This window comes from Aythya fuligula, chromosome 1 (assembly GCF_009819795.1).
Source record: "Aythya fuligula isolate bAytFul2 chromosome 1, bAytFul2.pri, whole genome shotgun sequence".
Classification (NCBI taxonomy): domain Eukaryota; kingdom Metazoa; phylum Chordata; class Aves; order Anseriformes; family Anatidae; genus Aythya; species Aythya fuligula.
In genome coordinates this window covers 64498588-64515140 of record NC_045559.1, presented here as the reverse complement: position 1 = coordinate 64515140, position 16553 = coordinate 64498588, and the positions used below count along the sequence as shown (strand labels likewise).

The 16553-nt window shown below is 36.6% G+C and overlaps 1 protein-coding gene across 13 annotated transcripts in view; it reads right to left on the bottom strand.

The window, feature by feature from the left end:
• The window catches only part of ERC1 (ELKS/RAB6-interacting/CAST family member 1), a 296379-nt gene that overhangs the window by 98633 nt on the left and 181193 nt on the right, over positions 1–16553 (bottom strand). For all 13 annotated transcript variants that reach the window (XM_032208161.1, XM_032208143.1, XM_032208195.1 and 10 more), the window contains one exon: positions 2339–2499. In XM_032208161.1, coding sequence (XP_032064052.1) covers positions 2339–2499 — 161 coding nt within the window. The remainder of the gene's footprint in view (positions 1–2338; positions 2500–16553) is intronic.

Below are 16553 nucleotides of genomic sequence, written 5' to 3'. Positions count from 1 at the left end.
ACTTCCTAGCACAACCCCAAGGTAGCTTTCTGGAGTAATCTTGCTGCTTTAACTTTCTTTCAGTCCACATCTAGAATCTCCTAAAGCAACATAATCTAAGCTATTCTTCTTCTTCTTCTTCTTCTCTCATTCTCCCCTACCTCATTAGTTGACTGTAGGGCCCAAGCTGTTAAACTTACACCTCTAACAAATTGCAAATTTAATCAGAGCTGCATTTGAGTATCTGAAACTCTTCCACTGAAGTGTGCCCTAAAACTTGGGCAACAATATTGCTTTATGGTAATCATGAAAAGTAAATGTACAGCAACTACTGTTTTCTGTTAAGGATATCAAAATCTGTTCAAATGCTTCACAAAATCATTCAGTTGCTGTTATTTTTTAATTGAGACAGTAGAAAACATTTTGTCAACATTAGAAACTTCTGCAAAACTGGAAAACAGCTGAGAAGAGTACTTTTTAAAAGAGGCATGGACTGGGAAAATGTGGCAACAAAGAATATACTGAGGTTCCTGTATATAAATATAAGATATTTAATTGACTGGGAGTCCTCACTAGAGACTTGTTTGCAACAGAGCCTCTCAGTGAGCATGAGTTTTTGAAGTTTGGATGCGTTTGGCAGCTTTATAGAACTTTAAGACAGATCAGCTATGTCTAAAACATGTTTAGCTAGTTAACTATACAAATGTAATGTTTTTTCCATCTTTCCGTCCATGTGCTGACAGCATTACCATTCTCTCCAGTGTTCTTCTTCTTCCTTCTGAGGTACAATGGATCTACCAGTTTATGCAGTTCCCAATACTAAATTTCAGTACAATAGCTTTCCAACAATAACTTACTTAGCTAAGAGAGGTCATCATTTAAAAGAAGTGAGTAGTTATATTGAAAGCGCTGGAGCTACACAATTTGAAATACATTTCAGGATATACTATACAATACGTTTATATTTTAATGAGAAGGTTTGGCAGAGCAGTTTGGCAGAAGAAAGTACTGCCAAGTGATTGGATATGGGATATATCTCCAGTTGCTTTGGATTCCCACATCACCTTAAGAGCTATTCTTCCCATCCCCCAGTACACCAACTCTCAAGCCAGTCAAATTTATAGCTCAATAAAACTTTTTTATTAAAAATAAGAAGTGTGGCTTTCAAGTACTGCAGTCTTCCAATGTCCCTATGCCAGGTCTAGATCAGACTGTAGTAGTTGAATATGATGCTGAAGAAGCTTGGCCCACTTTGCAGAGCACTCCTAAGTTAGAGTTTCAAGATCTAAGCCACCTCTCTTTCCATTTTGTAACAGCTGTTTTTCTATCCAAGAAAATAAAAGGAGGGGAAAGGGGAAAAGAAAAAAAAAAAGGAAAGAAAAAATGAAAGGAAAATGAAAGAAAAAAGGAAAAATGAAAGAAAAAAAGGAAAAAAATAAAGAAAAAAAATAAAATAAAAAAATAAAAAAGGAAGGAATGAAAAAAAAGAAAAAAGAAAAGAAAAAAGAAAAGGAAAGAGGCTAGTATAGAAAAGCTAAATAAATAAATAATGGCTCACAAAAACCACAGTGGAGGAACCACTGCTGGTCCTGCCAATAAAAATGTTCCTTCTCTTCAGGGCTGGCTAAACAACTGAAAGTGTTTCTAATGAACTGCTGGCAGCACTATCCATCATTGCACTAAATGGATTCATGTCTCCCTAAACTAAGGATAACTATTCATCTATAATGCACAGTCAGAAATTAGGAAGTATTTAAGCCTTAGAAGTCTAATTCCCCACTTTTCCCCATCACAAAGCTTGGTTTTATTCAGGTCTCCTTATATAAAGATGACAAGAGAAGTCTGATAGAGAAATTCAGTCTCAGTTCAAGTACTAATGAATCATCCACATGAGTCTGAAAACCACTTTAGCAGACTAGACATCTGCCGTATCATTTCAGCATTGCAACTATCTGACAATATGTTTGTCTCATCCCTCCTTCCTTTTTATCATTTGTTACATTGACTTGTGCCTTCCCTTTAAGTAGATCATAGGCCACTCTAGACAAGATGGCACATTCGTAAGACTTAAAATAATTGGGTCACAACAATTGTTTAGGAACACTGAAGATGCCATTGTGCAGATAATAGCTTTCTACTGCAAATGTTCAGAAGATGTGTTTTTGAGCCCCAACAGAAGTATGAAAGTAATGTAGATAATCCCTAGTCAGAAGTCACTTCTGAAGACTTGACTGATTATATAGATAGCTGCCTACAAAGGCATACTCGTAAAATGGTTGTCTTTAGGTCACTGGGGATCAGAGAAGAATTCAAAAATATCAATAAAACATGCTTACAAAAAATGGTAAGAAACACTTACTTCATCTCCAGGACTTCCTCCAAATGTTTTCTTCTTTCTGCTCGTAGGTTGGTCAAATGGGTTTCCTTCTCAGCCAAAGACTGTTGAGTAGAGGACAATTTTGCTTTCATAGACTCCAGCTCCTGCTTAACCTTCTCCATGGCCATCATCAGCTCCTCTACCTAAAACATTTTTGAGGAAGGCAGGAAGAGAGAAAAAAAGTACAATGTGATCACCTGGAACTTAAAGGTCACAACTAAATCAGAGTCCGAGGTTACCAATGCATGTACACTGCATAATACTGTAGACCAGAAGAAGCATCATCTAGCACTGTGGAAACTACATCTAAACTTGATGGAAGCAGCATTATATTCTGTGGCTTAATATGCTCTGCTGACTGGAACATTACCGTTATGATACCGTATTACACATCTCCAACTCTTCAATATTTCTATTTTAGAAAATGTACCACAAGGATAAATAGATGATCTATATGAATTAAATTAGCTCAGAAAATTGCTAGGTATTAAATAGAACACATGGATAATATTCTGAAAATGTTCTCTGTAAGTAACCCCTAAAAAGAAGCTACGTATGTACTTTAAGAATGAAGTTAACAATGTTTCTGAAGTAGGGAGAGGACTGGGTTACCATGCAGATGTAAGTAAGGATACTTCCCTCAAAATAAATGTTGAACAATGCTTATAACCACATTTTGTGATTTAGCAACATAAATTACCTTCAAAGAGTTGCTGATAGCAGACAGGTAAAGAACAACGCTCTTATCTCCAGGTTATTACAAGATGGGAAAGGTTCACAATTATCATAATTGTAGGTTCTAGAATAGATGCTGCACAGATGAATCTATTTGTATTGTGTTCTGTACTATGAGCAGGTTTTGTCACAGCTGCAGTTCATCACTTTAACATGCAAAATCACAATAAATGCTGAAGCATAGCTATATGTAGTATTAAAAAAATGGATATTTTAACAATAATTTTATAGTAATGTTAGATGTCACAGAGATTTCTTTCACCAACATCATCCTTATAGATTTTATCTATCATAACCAATCACTCATAAATAATTTTATAATGTGTTTCAAATGTGAGAAACTCAAATGTTACTATTGCACACGATCAAACATTCGTATAAATTTAGTATGACATTACAGCATTGTATTGCATATCCCCAGACAACAATCAACTTGTGCTTCAACCTAGAAGTGAATTACTGAAATTATATTAAGCTCAATTTCTATTTACATGGTTTTACAATGAGTTGGGAGCATTACTCACTATACAGGTACTAGAGGATGTAAGGTGTGGAGTCTACCACTGCTTGCGGTAATAAATCAAACACTCCAAAAGGCAGAGCTATTGGCTCAGGACAAACATTGATAATCATCCTCAATCATTTATAAAGCAAAACTGTAATTTAGAATTGGAATATTCATAAAATCTAGCATAGACATACACTGCTTAAGGCAAAATGCCTATCTATTTACGCTAAACTGCAGCTGACAATAGAAATTCTTGTGCCCAGCAAATTAAGAAAAATTTAAGAAATGTCATTGTCAAAAACTATTCAAAATGTACAGCCAATACTTCACCCAGCAATCAGCAGACTGAAGGGGAATTTCAGTGATGCATAGTCAAAACTGGCTAGCATGCATAAAATAACCCAGTTTTCCTGTCTTGTTCATGTGCAAAACAAGACCAGAACCTCTGTCAATTTTTAAAATAAACAAAGAGAAAGCTCCGTAGAAAGAAATGGGGAAAAGTTAGAAAAGAATGTAAAGAAAAACTGCAGAAACAATGAATAGCAAAAGTACTTCTGGGAAGAAAACTGATACCTAGAAAGAGAAAAATAGCAACATGCTGGACAAGTGAAGGTGTACTAGTATATCAACTTCTACTTCCTATGGCTGGATCAGAATTATCGACATAAACATTTTCCTTTAAATCAAGGAGAGAAGAGGCATGGCATCTATAAAATCCTCCGCTTTTAACAAAAAGCAACCTCAAATAAACAAGTCCCCAGCCAACTGCAACAACCTAAAAGGTTTGTGTCAATCTGTCAGTTGCCAAGATAAAACAATCTTTGAAGCAACAACTTTTCCATAATGAAGTTTGAAAGATTTCTGCCATCTGTCATTCCAGTCCCAGTCATCCAAATTTGTGATATTAACACCAAAGGATCCGTTTGCTTGATGCAGATCTGTAGCATAACAGCTCTGTGCTACTAAGACACAATGAGGCTGGAGGCCAATAGCTAGGGCAAGGCAGTCACTGCTGGGTGGCAAGATTAAACCCTTCAGCAAAGGCTTATATTAATTGGAGTACTGACTTCTGTGGGTATTATATTCTTTTTCTAATCACTCCATTCGGTAATTTTTTCATTCTGAGGTTTTATTCTATGTTTGTGAATGTTAACATAAAATTGATCTAATCATATATTGGGAACAGACAAAATGTGAGTAGATTTCACGTGGCACCAACAACTTTGCTTACTGAACTGTCACTACCTTCCATTCTGTCTAGAACCCATCATTTGTCATGCTACTTACTAAGGACAAAATTCACTGAAGTAGTAATGTCTGTATTTACAATAAAGACTTCATTGTTTGAATTCATCAAGCTATAGATATTCCATGGCAGCATTTCCATTAAACTTATAGAAAAGAACAACTTTTTATGTGGCAAGTTATGAATCTTAGTGCAGATCTGTTTACATGTCCCTGTAAGCAGTCCTGTGAGAAATGATACAGAAATAATCACTGGAAGCAACTTCCTTGCAATAGATGTCTAATTTAGCCTATACATGAAACTTTAAATCCACCCTTGATTTTTTTTTCCCCTGAGAGCATCTAATTAAATAACAAAGAAAGTGTTTGCCAATAACCAGAGATTTCTGAGACATGCTGTTGACGTTTTCAATTTAACTCAAGGTAAGCTTGTGTCCAATGCCTAGAAAGCTCCTATTTCAGAATGTGTAAAGAGCATACTCTCACTCCTCTTCTCTCTGTGCTGAAATGATAGTATAATGGCATGAAAGAATCCATAGTTCAAATGTATATGGGGTTTCAATCATGCAGATGGTCCAAGATGTTATTCTTGTTATATTTCTTTCCTTATTCTTTTTTTTTTTTTTTTTTTTTTTTTTTCTCCTTCTGGTCAAGTATTTGAATACTGTTATGATCAAGTGAAGAAGACTTTTAATGAAAGGTCTCAAAGGGCATGACAAAGGGACTTGACTATTAGACTAAGAACCATGCATACTCCTAAACTGGAGATATGGTACCTCAGATGCAGTGATACATGGGAAACTTACAGTTTGATGTCTAACTACTGAAAAAAAAAAAAAAAGATACATTTTCATTTTTCTGACTTAGGGAAAAAAATTGTATTTCTTCCAGTATAAATACAGGTGCTGTGGGTTATGAGATAGCTGTATATGTTCATTAATGTATCTCAGAAGTTCCAGGCAGAAACAAAAAGATGGAATTTTAGAAAACAAAGATACAAGGACCACTAGGAACAATTTACTTTCAATGAGCATTTCATAAATCAATCACTAAAGATCTTGTTTTCAAAACCACCTCAGGAAGCTAACTTACATATTTAAAATTATTGGCTTTCTGAACATAGGCCTTTCTTGGATAAACAACGGATTAGTATTACAAGACAAAATGTACTAGAAATCTGTACTTCTGTCCAAAATGAATTAGGCCACCAAAACAAAAGGTCTTGAAATTACAAGTCAGTAGTAAGAATACTACAAGTCCTGAAAAAAATAATTAACATTTCTCATGAAGTTCTACTCAGTGTCTCAGAGGACCCTCTCCAACTTTTTTTCAGATCCTGAGTTTTTAAGCTATTTTTCATTTCACTGTGTACATTAATGAAATGATAAAGGGACTGCAAATTTCTGCATTATCTTTTACTGAGCTGAACTGATTAGACTGCAGGACAGAGAGAAAAGAAAGAAACAGACATGCAAAGAAAGACAAAGACAAGAGTTCTGGCTCCATGTAAACTTGTTTGGATACCAGAAAATTTTCCCAGAACAGATGTTAAGACATGGAAAAAGCACAGGCCAGACTTGGGACTTAAGTATGTAATTTAACTGCCTCAAGTAACATATTACAGGGAGAATGCATTGAGTCTGACATAACCTGGATTGCCAGCAGGACCAGATGGTTTGCTTAAATCACGAGCTAATAAACCTTTACACAAAATAGAAGGAAATGAATTATGGTTTCATCACAGCCCCATTTTTGTTAAAGCAGTAGGGTGGCTTTAGGTACTCCTAAAGACCATAACCAAGACACTTAACTAAATTCTTGGCTATTCTGAATTGAGGGAACAACTTTCAAATTCTTATAGCTATTGGGACAGCTGATGGGTATAGCTTTTTGAGAGCTAAAATATCAGGGGAGAATGAGAGAAATAAGTAAGCAGTAAAAGGAGAAATCTTAGTTTTCAGTAAAATTAGAATGTTATTTCTGGTTTGTATATTAACGACAGCCATTAGCTGAAAGACCTGTTTAAAGCTCTGCCACACTGGCAGCGGAGCAGAATGGCACAGAGCAGAATGGCCCTGCCCCTACGACATGCACAGCTCTGGCTCTGCATCAAGCCCCTCTTACTCACTACCACTGCAAGAACATGCATATTCTGGAAGGCATACAGAGAAAGTGGGCGCAGCTATTGGCTTCTCTGTCACGACAATGCTGTCACATTGTCACTAATCCTTTTGAAGCACGTATGTGAGGTTAAGATGCTTTACCTCCGCTTTTATTCTGTAACTGTAAGGATACTGTAAGGATATCCTAAGGTGAACAGATGTTCATCACATAAAGAGAATGCTCTTCCCTACACTGTACATGCTCCACATGGTCATTGTTGATGAACACTATCATGAGATCCTACACAGACAAGTGAAAAAAAATTTTTTTTGAATGTTGGAATTCCTTAGCTGAGATCCTGCCTAAAGAAACTGGGAAATAAACATAGCAGAATGTTGTGCAACAGTTACAGTGTTTCTGCATATCACATTTTCCTCCATCCCAGAGGACGTCAGATTCGCAGCACCCCTTTTGCCAAAGTCAACTGTGTATAGTATTACAGGGCTGTGGCAGACTGCATGTACTAAGAAGAACAGTTTTGTTTTTTTCACAATGAAGAGAGGAGTTGGTGTCAAAACTGAGAAACTGGCTGGTGGATTATCAGTTCTGAGACAAGGCAAGGTTTCTGATTATCTGTAATATATAGCAATAATTTTAGTGCTAAACTATATATACAACAAGACTTTTAGAGATGAACTGCGTGTTTCTTTACATTAATGTGTATCCTTCTTAAGTCTTTGAGTCACTGATGACTCTAAGCAATGAAGACTAATAGTCAGACTGACCAGAAGATATCTGACATTACAAAGTCACTCCTGTAGTACCCCCAGAAACACAGGAGTACTTGAGTACCATCGGGAGTGATTTTTGCTCATATTCTGAGAGCCTTGTGTTCTTGGTGTGAAGGAGAAGGAATCAAAGCTCACATATGTTTAGGAAAGAGAAATGTCTCCTGAGCTTAGACGTTAGGACTGAGGAAGTTACAGCTGTGTCCTGTTCAGATGTTTGGAGGTAGCTTTGACAGTTGTATCTCCTAAATGAGGGCTATAAGCCATATAAATAAGCAATGGCCGGCTGCTGGGACAAGAGCTCTTGAGAAGGAAGCAATAATCCTCTCTGCTTAACACACACACACTAAATTAGTCACACTAGGAAAAAAAAGCGAAAGACTGAATTCAGATTTCTGTTAAGGACAGAAGCCTGTTGCAGTCTCCATCATCTGAAGACTATAATAGGTTAAAATTGTATTTTTTACACTGTATTGAGCTAGAACCTTCATCTGATGAAGTATATTCACTATGCTTTTTAACCCTTGCAACCATACCAAAGGAAGCTGACCAATTTTATTTTACGTGGATCTACAGTCATATAGTCATATGTCTTGTGTTCATCTTCGTGACTAGCAATGAAGTTCTCCAGTCCCTTGAGAACAGAGCAGCAATGACTACTTTGAAAGATAACAAACAATCTTGACAAAAGTTGGATTTAAAAACTGGATTTAAAAATTACTACGTTAGTACCATTTAAAAATCACTACAGAGGTAGACAAAGTAGAATTTAGCACACTTAGCACTTTCTGCAGAATTTTGCACATACAAATTTAGCACTATTTGTTAATCCAAACAACTCCTTCAGAAAAGTGGCTAATTCATGATACTGCAAGCACAGCTCTGAACAAAGACATCTTCAAAATAGCTTGACCTTTCTTAGGGTACATCTGTGATTGCTGCTAAGGTGGTAGTAGTAGTAGTAACTGGGCCAAAGGAAGCATTTCAGCTCAGACTTATTACCAAAGGATCTAAGCTCACAAGGAGTCTGCAAACCACACTGGCTTTCCTTTTGTTGCATTTTAGATAGTTTCATGTTAACTGGGGTATGTCACCATGGCAGACTTAAATTTAGACATACCCTAATAATATTCAAAGTAAATATTTAATGCTGTGCTACACAGCACAGATTGTCAATTTATATAGTTACAGATTGATTCTCCAAAGAGAAAAATTCTGGGATGATATATTAACTCACTACATGTAGTGAAAAATGGTATGCTAATTCACCATTCAGCTTCAACACTCTTCCCAGAAGATGTTAAGGATTATGAACAGTTATTATGTGAAAGCACATGCATTTACATGAAGGTTGAACATATGGCTAAAGTTTAACTGAAGAAGTACAGTCTCATTGGCAAGCTCAGGAAAGTTTCCACCTCTGCTAACTTGAGGAAGCAAATCTTTAGCATTGTAGTTAATAGAAAACAAAGATCAGAATCTAGCCACAGCAACTAAAAAGTAATCCCACTGTTCTGAGCCAACTGAACTAAGGCTACAATTCATTGAAGGCTTTGAAGGAATCTGATGATAAACAGCAGTACAGCAACGTCTGGAAGCTTTTGCGTCAATAGGAAATGTTTCAGAAAGAATCCTCAATTAAATTAACCTCAAATCTCTCTCTGTCACTCTTTTGTGTTTTTCTGTATAGAAGAATGGTCCAGAAATGAATACAATTTCTTTTCTTGCATTTAATGTATTTTGATGAAAAATCAGTTGTCACAAAAAAGTGTGTGTTTTTCTAATTTATAAATTTAATATACAAGTCTTATGATTTTTTCTATTGCTTTAATCTACATATTATTGTATTAAATTGCAACCTTAGATGCAAGTGTAAGATCACAACTGGAACATGGAAAAGAAATTCCAATTGGAAAAGTCACAGCACTAGCTTTAAGCAAATATTAAAGAAAGTATTTGCTCCAGTCCTTACAATTCCAAGTGAGCTTCACTGTAAAAATCTGCACGACTTTCTCTTTCAAAGCAGACTTAAAGGCAACTCAAGACTTTTTTTTTGAGCCAGAGCAAATACAATACTATGTAGAATTAGGCACTTGAGAAAATACCATATCAGATAGAGAGGTGGCAAGATGGAGTTTTCTCTAGTATGCTTTACTATATTAAAGGAGATAATTTGAGATCAATACTTGTCTATTAAAAATTTAAAAGGAATAAAAATCCAGAAAAAAACATTGTTAAGATTCCTCTTTGCACCAAATTTCCATGAATCAGTTTCCATCAATATTTCTCATTTCATTAAAATGGAAAGCTGATTTAAATGGAGAAATGCTCAATGTATATTTTGAACAGAAGCTAGCTATAATTTCAGTATCCCCAATTCTCTTAAAAGTCATCAAATTTTGCTCACTTTGCAACTGGGCAACAAGTTTAATAAAATTAAAAGATTTGGGTTTGTTTTTTCCTCTATAATGTTAGAAAAAGATTTCTGTCCGAAAGTCATCTTTGGTTATGATATTCTATTTGATATTACAGAATCACAGAATCACAGAATTTCTAGGTTGGAAGAGACCTCAAGATCATTGAGTCCAACCTCTGACCTAACGCTAGCAGTCCCCACTAAACCATATCCCTAAGCTCTACATCTAAACGTCTTTTGAAGACTTCCAGGGATGGTGACTCCACCACTTCCCTGGGCAGCCTGTTCCAATGTCTAACAACCCTTTCAGTAAAGAAGTTCTTCCTAAGATCCAACCTAAACCTCCCCTGGCGCAACTTAAGCCCATTCCCCCTCGTCCTGTCACCAGGCACGTGGGAGAACAGACCAACCCCCACCTCGCTACAGCCTCCCTTGAGGTACCTGTAGAGCGCAATAAGGTTGCCCCTGAGCCTCCTCTTCTCCAGGCTGAACAAGCCCAGCTCCCTCAGCCGCTCCTCATAGCACTTGTTCTCCAGGCCCCTCACCAGCTTCATCGCCCTTCTCTGGACCCGCTCAAGCACCTTGATGTCCTTCTTGTAGCGAGGGGCCCAAAACTGAACACAGTACTCGAGGTGCGGCCTCACCAGAGCCGAGTACAGGGGGACGATCACCTCCTGGTCACACTGTTTCTGATACAGGCCAGGATGCTGTTGGCCTTCTTGGCCACCTGAGCACACTGCTGGCTCATATTCAGCCGACTATCCACCATCACTCCCAGGTCCTTCTCTGCCTGGCAGCTCTCCAACCACTCATCTCCCAGCCTGGAGCTCTGCTTGGGGTTATTGTATTTCTGTTAATTATTCATTGAAGAAAAAAAATCCGTAAAGACCCCCAAATAGGTACAGCTGAACACACCTATGACAAGAATAAAAACTGTACTCTGTAACACCTCCTGAAAAGTACATTACTGAAATCAGAAGGAATTCTATATTTTCCCTGACATACTGAATCACCCCTCACTCCCATGTATGCAGTGTGACTTGATACCAATCTGGATATTTGTAAAGGGGCTACACAATCCATTAAATTACTCTGGGAGGACAAGGTAAATTTAGGGAGAAGCTTCACGTCTGTGAAGCTGGTGGCAGTCATTTTTACCATGCACTATGTCCATTTTTACCATGGACACAGTGCACCTTACATATCCAAAATACTTCCTCTAACCAAACAAAAAGAATCAGACAAAAGAATGAAAACATTCTAGATCTTGAAAAACAATTGCAAGACTTCAGGCTAATCATTTTGTTAAAAAGTTCTAAAAACCATTTATATCAGTACAGGAAATTTAAACCTAACTTTTTAGTACATATTTTAACTTAATATGAATTAAATACACATACGACTTTGTATGTGTATGTATATACATACTCTCACAAAACAGATTGAGTTTGGCAGACTGTTATAGAAAGGAGTTTTGCAGAAAATATTCAAGAGTTCAGCCAAATAGAGTGTAGACTGCTTAGACAAATCAATGGGAAGCAATCAGGCTCCAGCAGCTTCACCCCCAAACCATAGCTTGGATAACTGCCTTGATCTTCAATCACTTGGTTTACCAAACTTCTCAATAAGAGATAGAGAAGAACAGATGAAAACGTTAGTTAAAAGCAAACTATCCAGCATCTGTTATAGAGGAGACAAGATTCTGACATTTCTACTGTGCTCAAAAGACAGCTGTAGGTAAGTAGCTCGTGAGAAATTCCACTTTATACCTTCCACTTACAGAGACCTATAGGAAGTAACTACGTGTAAGAATTTGGGCTGTGAAATAACTCCTACATTAGACATATTTTAGAAAATATTTTAGATCTGTTCCAGTAACAGAATAGCACAGCAAAAAGGAGATATGTTTAAATTTATTTCACATTTTTAGATGATACTTGATTATAGTCAGTGCTGAATGTTAGGGTCCAATACATAATAATTATGCTGTAAATGTATTTTCTATTCTTACAAGAAAAATAGTTAAAGCAGTATATGTTAGGAAGTTTAAACAGGATCAGAACGGTGGTCTGATGGCAAGTGCAGATGAGGAGTATCATCCAAAACTTGGGTAGACTTTTTGTATAGAACCTTACAGATACAACAGAAAAGGCTCTTGGAGGCTGAACTGTATATTCAAACCTCTGCAGACCCTGTACTTACAATAGGGAAATCCTGATGAACAGGAGGTGGGGAAAAATGAAAGAACTGGGGAGGAAGTTCTAGCTGACTGACTTATTAACCAATTCCATATTTTCCTAATAAACAGATGCAAATTCAAAGTGGGCACATATGACAGAGGATTTCAATAGTTTTGTTATCAACATATTTTACACATCATATTTACATGACTGAAGATTAAAACCTGCTGAAATAGCTTATAAAGACATTGGGAGGAACAAATTAGTTCCTCCCAACGTATTGTTTAAACGTACGTTTAAACAATACAGTACTATTACAATATTCAGTGTTTTGTTTCTTCTCAAAAGGCTAGGCAGAGAAACCTGCCATGTGCAGGATAAAAAGACACAGTGTATGACCACAGATAAAGCTATTTATAGCTATAAGTTTATATACTTAACCTAAGTTAAAATTTCCCACTGAGAACTGTAACTTCAAAAAATGTTGATGGAAGGTGTCAAAATCAGACCGCTAACTCAGCAATTTCAATTTAAGGAACTACTTAAGGAAGAAAGCAGAGAATAAGCAATGGCTAGTCTTTCATGTGTTTATTTGCCATAACCTCTTAGGGTAGCAAGTTGGATGTTAGCTGACACTGTATAGAGTGAGAGAGCACTTAAGCAGGATTTGATATTCATGAGAGAACAGAGTTACCATATTATCAGCAGAGATACTACTGAAAACTCTGAAACTATCGCTTTTCAAATTTGAAGGAAATAAAATAGGACAGATGATAAAATGTGATGTACACATTTTACAGTACACCATCACACTCTTAGAAATATCAGCCTACTGTAAAGGCCACAATAACAGCTTTTGGTAAAAACATTTTTGTCAATAACACTAATACAATTTTGGTAAAAATAATACTAAGTAATTCCTGGCTCCATTTCTGTGTCTTGCTCCCACAATTCAATGCCTCCTCAGGTGTGCTTCTGTTCTGTGTGGGGATCCATGAATGAGATTAGCAAATAAGTCCCTGTGAAAAAACTCATTCAAAACTGTAAGATAATTACTAATGAATTAGGTCATTCCTCCATTTCACAACATGGCCCCAGCAAGACTCAGGCTGGTAAAACTGAAGGGATGGTCACTGAAGCGAGGGGATAAAAGTGAACAAAGAGAGGGAGGGCACAAGCACCTCAGATTAGTACAATTGCTAATTTCCTCTATTTGTGAACTATGCCCTCCAGTAATTAGGGATCAAAATGCAAGTAACTGTAATACTGTGTTCCATGAGCCAAGGACCTGACACTACCTATTATTGTCACTGAATTATAAAATCTGAACTTCTGTTTCACTTTATTGCACAAAAAAGCCTTATTTTTTTTAATGAAGAAACACATTCCAAGCATTGTTCTGGGAATGGTACTGATTATGATTTAGATGATATATACAATAAATTTCTGCCTCTTACTGCAATCTTATGGAGACTATTAAAAAAAGAAAAAAAAATATGTGTCCATATATCCGTATACTTTCAGATTTCAGTCTAATGGGTTGAACTAATGGGATCAGGCACAGTCTATAGCTATAAGTAATTTACAGTAATATTTACATACAGGATTCAACATGTGAAGCAACAAAACCAGCTGAATATACTGGAAATAAAGAAGTTGTTGAAGAACTTTCAAACTTTCATATCCATGAAGCTTTTGTCAGCTGGAGAAATCTGGCCAAATATAAACAGTGTGTTAACACACTTAACCCTAACCCTTCACACACATGGTCAGGATATTCTCAAACACTGGATTAAAAAGAGCAAGGTTTTAGTCTGAAATGGGTATCTGAGGACCATGAAATCCTGAGTAGCTTCACATGCAGTGTATTTCAAATCTGAAGCCTGTAAAGTAGCAGGAAACCACATATCATAAGATGATGGAGGGTAGGATTACACAACACAGGACTACAAGAACAACATTAAATATTGGGGTAGAGGTACACACAGATGAGATGTCCTCATACCTTGAACCACTTAAAGCCAAAATGGTTGACCTCATGCACTGATTCATTAAACAGCTTCAGACAGGCAGTGAAGTGGCAGAATGGTAGAAAACAAGATAAACAGAAGAGAGGAAAGAAAAAGCATGCAATTAAAAGCAAATTATAATCATTTTGGACAATATTAAAATTTCAAACACACACCATTCATATTTGGTCTAAGAATGTTTCTAACCTATTATTATCACTTGTAGAGATCAAAAGATTAATATCCTACACAAAACAAAGCCTTGCCTTTGTAAAACTGTAAAGCTAAGAGTGTTTCACGATTCTAAAAAAAACAAAGCAAAACAAAAAAAAACACCTCACCAGAACATAAAACAAAGCAAGCATTCTCTTAAGTTATTGAAGAAATTAAAAATATTTGAAGGAAAGTTCCTTCCTCACTTTTGAGGTGTAAAACAGACACTTGCTATCAATCTGTTACTTGACTAATCAAAACCAAAATCCTATCGTACCCCATTTTGCCCATCAGCTCTCCTGATGCTGACTGGAACAGGACACTGGTTACTTTTCCTTTGTACTGCATTGTTGGTCATATTCTGTAAAGCACAGTGTGTCACAGCTGGTGGCTTAGTTCTTCTGCTGGAGTAAGACACAGTTGTCATAATCAGCGCTGGTACGGACTAGAGATTTTCCTCTTCTGATCCCACTACTTTCAAGCCACCCTTCTTCCTCCTCTTCACTTCCATCCTAACTACTACATTTCTTTCCTGTTTACGATGCTATTGCCCACCATATTCCACCAATCTTTTCCCACACATCTTACTTCTTTTGGCTCCCTTCCTGTACTCACAGCCTCTCAGTGGTCCTCATGGCTTATCGACCCTCAGACTGCACAGTTCCCTGCCTTGCCTCATCTTTCACATTGTAGACCCATTCAATCTATTTACCAGTTGCCCCCCATTTTCTCCAAGCTCTGACCATCTGACCTCATTGTTTGCCTCGCATCAGGCTTTGCTGGTGAATTGTTTGAAAAGTTTCCTTGCTGACAAAACTGAAATTTGTGGATATTCCCTAAGCACTAATTTCTTTCTATATTTTAGTTTTAGGATGTCTCAAGTATAAATAAAATTTCACTTCTATAACAGTTTCCTGTTTTACTAACCCAGACTTATCTCTTCTCCACAATAAACCTGCTGCTAACAGCTCACAGTGGACAGACATCCATAAGGAGCTCATGCTAACAGGCTAAAAATGAGTCCCACCTGTCCCTCCTTTCCATCCTGTGACTGAAACGTTCCTCATTATTTCATTTCTTTTCATCTAGGACGGACCAGATGTCACATTTTTGTTAATCTTGATATCTTTGACTCAAACATCCTTGTACAAAGGTTATTGTGAAAAACTTACTTGCAGAATTTATTTTATGGAATATCTCTAATACCTGTTTTCCAATTGCACTATATTGCTATAATTCTTTGGCTGGGTTTCTTTTGTTTCTGAGTCTGCAGTCTTGTGCAGATTGAGACAATTTGTGCAGTAAACTTGTCTGTAGCTTTTACTGCGTTAATCTTAGTAGCATGCTTCTTTGCTAGGGAATCAAATATAAGTTACCCATCATCTACAAACTGTACTTCACCCACCCTTCACTTTAAATACTGAGATGACCTGTAATCAGCCACTAATACAAGCCAACACCATAATTATATTTGTGTAAATTTACAAGTTACATTTACCTTTGTAATTATTTCCCTAACTTCAGATACTTCTAATACCTACAAAATCAGCCTACAACCTTCTTCAGAACTCTCTCTCATAAACTCACTAAACCCTAGATGCATCTTGTTTTGCGTCTATAGCATAGCCATCACAAAAGGTTGAATTCTACATGGCTTCTGTGTGCCCAAAAGTACAATTGTCAATGTCCTCTAACAAAGAAATTAAAACATTATGACACCCTAGGTAACAAATTGCATGCTATTTTGGTTAATTTGCATCTCAGCGTAGAACTTGCTCCTTAGTGAGATACATATTTTTCTTACAAGGAGATCTATTCTTTGATGTCCTATTCACTACCAAGGTAACATTTCTATAACAACTAAAAAAAAAAAGTTTAGAAAGATGGCAGTCTTTAAAGTGAACTCCATAAGGTTATCCAGAATCTTTTAAAATGCAGTTAGTCTGATCTTTTTCATTTAAATAACAAACAGAAAAAGTCATTGCAATGTAACTGACCAA